Source organism: Pinus tabuliformis, chromosome 3_1 (genome assembly GCF_031772625.1).
Source record: "Pinus tabuliformis cultivar Carrire ecotype Pingquan chromosome 3_1, CPIR1, whole genome shotgun sequence".
In the NCBI taxonomy this organism is placed as follows: Eukaryota; Viridiplantae; Streptophyta; class Pinopsida; order Pinales; family Pinaceae; genus Pinus; species Pinus tabuliformis.
Genome location: NC_142301.1, coordinates 326,907,069 through 326,917,379, shown reverse-complemented (window position 1 = coordinate 326,917,379; position 10,311 = coordinate 326,907,069). Strand labels below are relative to the sequence as shown.

At 34.4% G+C, this 10,311-nt stretch overlaps 1 protein-coding gene across 1 annotated transcript; it reads right to left on the bottom strand.

Annotated features, from left to right (window-relative positions):
• Window positions 1–462: 462 nt before the first annotated feature.
• LOC149187088 (flowering-promoting factor 1-like) lies at window positions 463–1,442 on the bottom strand. Its single transcript, XM_089412744.1, has one exon. The coding sequence runs from the start codon at window positions 969–971 to the stop codon at window positions 627–629; it is 345 nt and encodes a 114-aa protein (XP_089268870.1). The 5' UTR covers window positions 972–1,442; the 3' UTR covers window positions 463–626.
• Between the last annotated feature and the right edge of the window lie 8,869 nt (window positions 1,443–10,311).

The following is a 10,311-nucleotide window of genomic DNA, read 5'->3' as shown; positions in this document are numbered from 1 at the left end:
ACAGAGGTCAACACGTACATATCCATGCCTAAAATTGCAAGCAATATATACACCCAATAAATTATTATCTCCTTGTCACTAACATATACGTTAAATTTTAAACCCACTTCACACAGATCTAGCTTCATAGAATAATTTTGCAAGAAAAAAAATGAAACAGCCAAGGTGTTAGGGTGGTTTGGGCATTAGTGGTTGTGTTTTCAGTGGCCAAGCCAAATAAATATTGATTTTTTCAGTTTTTAAATAGGTTATATTCCCATAAATACCATTGACAAAACCATAAGTGCCCAGAAACCTGAACCCAAAACCATAAATAACTGGAATAAATTTAAGTGATCCACTAACACAAGGCAAGCAACCATGCCTTGTGACTCAAGAAAAGTTGAGGCCATTGAAAACATTCAAACAAGGGAGATTCAGAATACAGATAAAGTTACGTTGGATAAAATCTAAACATGAATATAAACCTAAAAGAAATATCAGATGATATTATTTATATTCTCGTGTACAATGGCTATTTTTTTTTCCTTTTAATATAACTTTTAATTACACGACATAGTAGTCCACAGAAAGAAGAAGACGAACAGTATATATATATTTATTATTAGAAGTGCTGGAGGAAGCTGTTATGCGGAGAGATCCCGGACTTCGAAGCATGACCTGTTCTTGTACACTATATCGTACATATGCATGGACTTGAACTTGGAGAAATCTCTGGGCAGCGAGATGAGATGCGGAGAGGAACTCTTGTGAAATTGCAGGAGGTCTGGATCTTCGTTGGGATATCTCTCCCATCCCAGACCCAGCAATTTCTGGTCGAGATCGGCGTAGGAAGTGATGATCTCACCTGTAGGGAGATACACCAGAACTTTGCGCTTGGAGGAGCTGATTTCGACTCTGTCGATGGGCTCCGTCATGGGGTTGGGCACCAGTCTGGCCACCCCGTTCTTGAAAATCCACACGCCAGACATAATTAATCTAGTCTCTTACACTTCTTTGTCGCGCTCTTTTTCTCTTTCACACACACGCAGAGAGACGCAGACCGACAATTTCTTTCCTCGCGGTTCGATGGGCCGACACCCAGGTTCGAATCACGACACCTGCAGTGAAGTCTCTCTCTCAAAGGGGGGGTGATTTATAAAGCGATCTGAGATGCGTTATTTCAATGATCATCAGCTCCGCGCCTCAGCTTATATCGACGCGAATCCGCCCCCCCTGTGGCCACGTTGGTCCAAAATTCCATTCCCTGGGACAGCGAGTGAAGATACCGGCCCTTTTTTTTACCAGCGATTCTAGTCGGCTTGGATCACATTAATTTTGTTTTTAAAGCCTGTGGGATTTGAAAAGAATGGCTAACGGCCTGGTCATTTGAGGCGGGATTTTTACACTGAAAGAGGGCGAAGAGCGCCTAACAAAGAGTCAGGCGATGGGTTTGTCCCTGTTAAAAGGAAAAGGAGTCGCTTTGTGGAAGGCGATGGAGCGGAAGAGGAAGGGATGGGAACGGCGGGGGCCGCTGTCCGACGGGACTTGCGGGGTTTCCATGCAACTGCGTATGCTGGGAGTCGGACGGGATTGCTGACGGGGATTCCCAAGGTCCTGTCGGGAATTGCTTGCCGGCGATTTTTTTATTTTATTTTTTCAATGGGAAATTATTTTTCTTTGTAAGGCCGGATATGCATCAGAATTGATACCGGGCCTAGCCGGGATAACTTTAACGCTCGACCCCTACTCGACCCCTTTATTAACTTATTTTTCATTAGTATTTTATTTTATTTTTCCATTAATAATATAAAGAGGTGACGATGATGTTGTTAATTTTTTTATTGACATCAACATTGTTTCTAGGATTTTAATAAATTAATTATTTGATTAAATATCTTGTCATAAATTATCAATTAATTTTAGGTGGAAAGAAAAACAAAGAGAGGTTCTAATTTAAAAGTCAAAAAAACGAGAAGATAAGTCCAAAATCACAAAGAATTAAGAATACAAGTTATTCTCAAGAGACCATTATAGAAAAGACTAAATATAGAAAGACAAAATATAAGGAAAGGAGACACTTTAGACCTTAATCATGGGGTGAAAATTTTAATAGTAAATGATGAAATTAATTTCTTGGAATTGCATGGAGTTATGGGACCTTAATCATGGGGTGAAAATTTTAATAGTAAATGATGAAATTAATTTCTTGGAATTGCATGGAGTTATGGTTGGGATTGGATAAAAAATGATATGGTTGGGATTGGATAAAAAATGATATGGTTGGGATGGAATAAAAAAATGATAAAGGTTAAATTATTTGTTAAAAAAAATTATATTTTTTTATTTTTAAAGGTTAAATTAAAATTTATGTTGAATAGTTGAGTTTTAAATATAAAAAGTTTTAGTTATTTTAAGTGTTTAAAAAAAATGATTTCTGAGAAATATATTGTAATTAAGGATTATATTTTGAAATAAGTTATATGCATTGTAATTTTTTGATTAATTATTTTTGATTAATTTTGAGTTCTATAAGAAAGTATTTACTTCCAAAAATCTGTATATATTTAGTATGAGTTGTATTCCTCTTCTAAGAATAATTTTGGTTCAGGAATTTGTATATGATATTGAAGATGGAAAAAATTCATAATGTAACTCCAAATATATAACTCTGATCCTAGTACAAATTTTGCAATAAAAACAAATATTCTCATTACTCTCAATTGTTTGTATAAATTTATTTTGATTTTAATAAAATAATACATTATAAATGAGTTGTCTTTAGTGAGATTTTTTGGAAGTTTTTCCGGTGGGTTTTTCCCATCTATTTTCTCTAAAATCCAACAAGAATTTATTGAAATCACAAGCTTGATAAGTAACCTTGCACAATCTAAGTGCTCTAGGGGGTTTTCACTAGTGAAAAAACTAGTTTCAATAACACAAATCAAGATTCACTTCAAATTTTTTGGTTTCCTGAAAGTCCAAAAAATCACACTAAAGACAACTCCCATTATAAATATACAATTTATATGAACTTGGTTTTAATTTATAATAATTAAATTATATGAGTTTATTTTTATTTTATAATATTATTTGAATTAATGAAAATAAAAAAATAATTTTAATTTTCTCATTATATAATAAGTAGTGGGTTTAGAGTATGTTTTAGAACTATGTTTATTTGGCTCAAAAATCATTTTCTATAAATTCAAGGAAATAGATTAATGATCCAAGACTTTGAGGTATCTACCAGGAATGGAAGCCGTGTCCCTTATTACCGGTCATGAGTAGTGATGCCGGATGGAGTGATTTTCATTAAATAATGATGATGAGTTTACCTATATTCACAAATACCAACCAGTAATAATTGTCCCACTAGTGATTTGACAACCCATTTTACAACCCATTTATGATAAATTTTCCTAATATATTAAAAAAAAGAAAGAGAAAACCGCAAGCATACCGTTGCAACCCCGGAATCTACAAATTTTAGTTTTAGTGGTAAAAGTCCCTCACAATATTTTCGTTTGGAGTAATAATCTCCTTATGGATAGTAACCATACCCCTCATAACTTTGTCACTCGAAAAGTGGGTTTTGACGTATAAGTCTTTATACGGATAATGAGAATTCCCATAACTCTGAGGTACTACAAGTATTTTACGGGTATCAGTCTTCACATGGATCACAACATACCCAAAACGTTGGAGTACATTTTTTTTTTTGGGGGTAGTTTTGCCCACGGCTTGTGAGGTACAGATACTTTAATGGGTTCATTTTGTTTCAGTTTTGGTGTAAGTACCTTATGGGTTGATTTTTGGATAGTGTATTTTACAATTTTCCAGTTTAAAAATTGGTTTTTGGTGAGGTAAAATTTGGTTGAGTTTAGGTTTGTTTTTTGTTTTTTTTTTTTTTTTTTTTTTGGGAAATTTGATGATACATTTTTCATATAAATTGTAATGTTTTGTAAATTATATTTTTAAATATATAAATAAATTTAATATTTATATATTTAATATCTTAAAATTATAAATTTTTTTGTTCATTTTGTCGACATTTTTAATCAAATTTCAAACAAAATTAAAAAAAAAAACACAAATTTTATCCCATTAAACTATTACTTAAAAAATTTTCTCTATATAATATTAAGTTTTATATAATAAAAATATCTTAAATTTTATAAAATATATTAAATTATATAAAATATATTAAATTAAATACCTAACTCCTCTTTCAAGTTAATTGTAAATTGCCCAATTCAAAAGCCTTCTCCATATTAATATTGTTAATCCAAAAGTAGGCTTTGAAATACAAGTCTTTTTCGACTTAATTTTGTTAATCCAAAAGTATGACTTAGGATATAAGTTTGATCATTTGTGACAACCTTATACCAATCTAGATGTCGTGTTTGATTTAGAAGTCTTAATATAAGTAAACACTTGGCTTTGGGGTACAAGTATTTTCTAAGTTAATTTTTCCAGGAGGCGTTGAGGTACAAGTTTCTATACCTTAGGTTTGTGCATACTCGCATTTCTATATCGGGGTGCAAACCCTTCTCGAGTGTTTTTTCTAATTTGTAAGTAGTTTTGGCGTATAAATCTTTTATATGTTATTTTTGTTAATTTAAGCTTTACAAATTCTCTCCGAGTTAAATTTGTGGCCCCATATGCCCACATATAACAGGCAAATAGCAATCCATGACGCTCTTTTGTTTTAGAAGTCCATATATGGATACCAAGCAAATCCTTAGTTTTGGAGTTTAGGGACTAGAGTTGAATCTTTTAAAATACAAACGAAACACTTGTTCTCAGGGTACAAGTCCGCTGGGTGCTTGGTGATAAGGGTGTGCATCCCTAGGTTGAAGTGCAAATCATTGGTGTTATTTTTTTAAGTTTAAAAGTTGGTTTCAAGGGGTTTCTATTTTTTTTGGAAGTTTGAAATAAGTGAAAATTTTCTTGTTTGATCTTTCCATTTGAGGTTTTTTTGGATGTGATTTCATGAATTATATATTTGACTTGGGAACATAATTTTAGGGTGTAATTTTTTGAACTCATTTTTCCAATGCAACTTTTAATTATTATTTTTAACTCTAATGTTTTTTGTTCTCATGTTAATATTTGTAGCAAATTTAATATCATGTTATTATATTTATAATTATAAATCATAAAACATATTAATATAATTAGGTTTTATTTAATATTAATAGTTATTTCTTTTATTTATCTAATTTATTATTATAAGATATTATAATATTGGCATAATTTTATTGGTGAACTTCATTCTACATAGATAGTTTCTCTACCTTAATTTATGCAATCCAATTTTGGCTAGGTTGATGTAATATCATCCTCCCTTAATTTAGTAGTAACAACATTGGAGGTATCAATGCCTTGCTTTATTCATCATCTTTGGCTTGTGGTTTGCTATCTTGGATGTTACATGCAATATTGTTACAATTATGTTGGGATTTTGTTCCACATTAATATTCCTCTGTAAGTAATTTGTGTGTATGAAGTAGATAAGGCATTACTCACACCAAAAACTTGTCTATTTAGAAGCTAGATATTTTGGGGTGCAAGTCCTTAGGTTGATATGATAACATCTTCCCTCACTCTAGTACTAACATCATTGATTATATTTCGGTGTAATTCCATAGATGATTTATAAGGTGTTACCTACACCCAAAGCATTAATGTGATAACATCCTCCCTAGATTGATGTGATGGCATCTTATGCCACTCCAATAAATTACATGTTGATGTGATAACATCCTATCTAAATCCTATACATTGCATGCACACATAGCTTTGTGTCCCACCTCACTTTAATGCATTACCTACACAAAAAGCACACAAGACATGGGTTGGTTGGATAATATTCACAATCACTTTATATGGCATCCTTTTACAAAAAAACTTTGTAAATTTTGAGGCTTGCTTCAAAGTGCAAGTCCTACATTAAAAGTGAGCAATTCATTTAGTTGATGTGGTAGTGGTGCAGGGTAATTCCCGCACATACCCACAGTATGCATAAATATGCATCCACACTTATGTCCCAGGTGTTTAACTCTCCAATGGACTTAAAACTACAAACCATGAATGGTTAAGGCCCTTTTATCTTGGTTCCTTTATATCGGAACCCAATCGCCCCACCAAATCTCCTATCGGAACCTTTAAATAGGCTTCAAGCCTTTGGTTATGACTTTGTTAAAGTCTTCCTTTAGAATCCTTCTATCGGAATTAAAAACCCTTCAGCGATGCACCTTTACATATCCCTTTAACCGCATACACATAACCACCCCTCATAACCTTGGTTATATATATATAACACACATTATTATATATTGGCGCTATATCCCCTTATAATCGATTTATAAAGGAAAACATATACATAACATACCTTTCCATCCTACGGAGGCTAACTCCATCACAATCAGCCTTCGCATGCTCCCCAACCTTACCACATATGTGGTTCATCACCCCTTTGATTCCGAAATGTGAATATCGGGGTTGTTAAGTCTATGCTCTAGCCTTAAAAGGCTCATGCAACTCTTTAACACAATACAAAGGAGTTACCTTAAACTTCCGCTCAAACCATATATAAGACCGGACTTCAAATTTCTTAGTCCCGCATTCATAACTATCGTCGGGTCCACCTCTTAGTCCATCACCTTTCCGTCGTGCCAATCTCCATTCACCGATTACCCGATACCTCCGATCTCCACTTCCCCGATATGCGATGGTCGATTTAGTCGTGACCGTCGATCAGGATCGCGATCCGACGGTCGATGATTAATCGTGTGATCGCAATCACTCTATTCCAAAGGCTTATTCCAGTCCTTTTTGCAATGGTTTCCGCCGATGCGATATGATTAGGATTGTTGATCTCAAGAGATCTAACAGTTCTTGTGCATTCCTTTTTACTTCTCCGCTCGCTCCTTTTACTTGGAAATTACGTTGTTTCCTCAGCGTTCTCCTTAACTTGGGTTTTCTTCAAGGTTTCACTCCGATAACTTTAAAAAGGTTCCTCGCCGATGCAACTTAATCTCGACCGTTAGTCTTTCAGATCTAATGGCTGTTGAGCGTTACCACTCCATTTCTTTGTCCGCCTGTTTACTTAGATTTTTGTGCCATTTCTTCAATTTTGCCTCTATGGTTTGGTTCTTCTGAAGGTTCCCATCCTCTGTTATTTCGCTTTGCACTCTCCCTCCTGAGCTTACTCTGTTTCTTCAATTGGATTCTAAGATCCCTTATGATTCCTCTGAATCACTCTCTCCTCCACGCATTCTTCAGAACTCTGCCTGCAATCCGCTGTTACAAGACCTACGAGTTCACACCATAATCAATCATAAAACATGCGATTCGTACACTCTGACACAGTCTGGAATAAACTCTGAATATATATATATATATATATATATATATATATATATATATATATCTATATATTTATATATATATATATATATATATATATATATATATATATATATGTGTGTGTGTGTGTGTGTGTGTGTGTAAAGAAAATATTACATTCAAGACTTCTCCATCTCGCACAGGCCTATTTTTCAATGTCAGTGGCCTCCTCTGACTCTGACTCTATCCGTAGGCTTACATATATGTCAGGAGTTCTGTTGAACTATCCTGGTTCAACTCCTATATCCACTGAACTGACTCCTAAATCTATTGAAACGACTCCTAGATGTACTCTATCCTCTATGTCCACTTCTATTCTCCATTTAATGCTTAAAAACTCTCTCTCGTTCCTAGAATCATGAACTGTTCTAAGAGTCCCAATTGAATTTAGGCTATTTTGTCATTATTGCCACTCATGTCCTCATTTATTCAAGAGCACTTATAATTTCCTCTCACATATCTAATTAAATCACTTAAAGGCCTAGATATTACATTAACTTGAGACTTAGGAAAACTATTTCCTAAAAATACATGACCCCCCTATGTCTATTTATTTACAATGATTTTCTCTTAGGTGAATACTCCTGCATCAGACTCCCAAATTAGAAAATATTCATGATCTCCTGATCATGTGTCTTCTGGTCTTGGTCTTCCTGGATCCCACACTTTGTTTTGTAACTGTCCACATGCTTTGTTCCCTTGTTGATGTTGCATTTCTGCTGTCTTTTGCTCCATCTTCTTCTTCTTATCAATCAAGTTCAAGTTCTGATTGATCTTGCTTCTTGTTGCTACTATTTTTCTCCATTTGAACTACTTCATCATCAGTTGCCACATTTCTTCAATTTCTGTTTCCAATGCATCCTTAGACTGGTCCATATTCTACTGCTTACTTCTGCCTCCTTCTCTTTGTTTCAGGTTGTTGTTGTTGTCTATTAATTGTTTAAACTGTTGCTAGTTTACTTTTTCTTCTTCATTTGCTCCTGTTTCAACGCTTGTTGTGACTCCTATGTTGACTTTAACTTTGCTTGCTTCAACCTTTGCCTTGGTTGCTTTGCTGACTTCTCTTTTACTTGCTTTTATGTTGTCTCTTATACTGACTTTTGCTTTGTTTGCTTCAACTTTTCATTTGCTTGTTGCCTCCCTATCATCCTTACCCTCTTGCACTGAATCATGACTGTTCAGCACTCTCTCCAACAATTTAACATCCCTGCTCCATGGGTTGAATTCTTCCACAAAATCTCCTTCTTTCATCTCCAAGTGGCTTAGCTATGCCAAATCTCCTCCAACATTTGCAACAAAACCTACACTCACAAAACACTTGTTAAAATTAAAAACACAAGGCTATTGTGCCTTGTTTTCCTTTGGCAACAATTCAGTTTGATGCACTGTTTCTTCCTCCTCTGTCAGCACATCAGTATGATGATTTGAACTCTCACATGAATTCATGAGACTTTCCATTAGTCTCTCTTTCATACCATCTTCTTCAATGATATCTCTCTGCTTTTTTCCACTGTAGTGAACTCCTTCTTTTGCAGTGTCAATCTGCTGAATTCTCATTATCACCTCCTTTCTCTTGTGACTGTCATTCATGACAATTCTTTTGTCTTCCTTCTTCAGCAATCTCTCTTGAACATCTATCCTCTGTCTTTCTAACTTCCTTCTTTGAAAATCTAATTTTCCATATAACTCAACAATTTTAATTGGAGTAGATTTTGGAAATTTCACATAGTTCTCCATACCTTCCTTTGTTATGGATAGATCATCAGATGTCCTTTCTCCCTTTGCTAAGTCTTTCCCATAGACTTCTTCTTCCTTAACATCTTTCAGTAGATGTTCTTCTTCTTCACTGACTGTCTCAACAGCTTTCATGGCTATTTCCATTGTGCCTATCATCATGGTGAATTTCTGATCCTTTACTATGTTTTCAGCTAACATAGTTTCTTCTTCTTCAATACATTTTGCCTTGTTGTCCCTCTATAACTCTTCTCCCAGAGTTATCCTTGTCCCATCATCTTCATTAACATTCTCTTGTATTTGTTTTTCATCAATAACTTTAATCAAACTCATTTGATTACCTTTTTGAGACAGTAGTCCTTCATTCTTCATCAAAATAAGATCCTAATTCCTCATCTCCATGACAACTTCTATAGAATCATCCATAGACCTTTTCTTCTATATACAGTCAAATTCCCCCTCTTTTGAAAAGTTTTCTTTGTCACCTTCTGCTTCTAGATCTTCATCTCCTCTGAAAATATCTTCAAATGACTGCTTTTCTCTTGCAATATCTTCCATCATACACAAACTATCAGTTTTTAAAATATAAGACCATATGGTCCCACTTGATGGTTCAACCATCACATCTCCTTGATGTTCTAAATCAACATATGACTCAGAAATTATTTGATAGTCTTCTTCTGCACATTATCTTCTTCTGTGTGCAACCTCCTTTTCGTAGAAATCTTTCCTCGCTCTGATTTCAAACCTACTAAGATTTCAATTCTGCTATGACTTCAATTTTGCTCTGATACCACTAATGGTGCAGGGTAATTCCCGCACATACCCACAGTGTGCATAAATATGCATCCACACTTTTGTACCAGGTGTTTAACTCTCCAATGGAGTTAAAACTACAAACCATGAATGGTTAAGGCCCTTTTATCTTGGTTCCTTTATATCGGAACCCAATGACCCCACCAAATCTCCTATTGGAACCTTTAAATAGGCTTCAAGCCTTTGGTTATGACTTTGTTAAATTCTTCCTTTAGAATCCTTCTATCGGAATTAAAAACCCTTCAGTAATTCACCTTTACATATCCCTTTAATCACATACACATAACCACCCCTCATAACCTTGGTTATATACAAAAAACACATTATTATATATCAGGGCTATATCCCTTTATAATTGATTTATAAAGG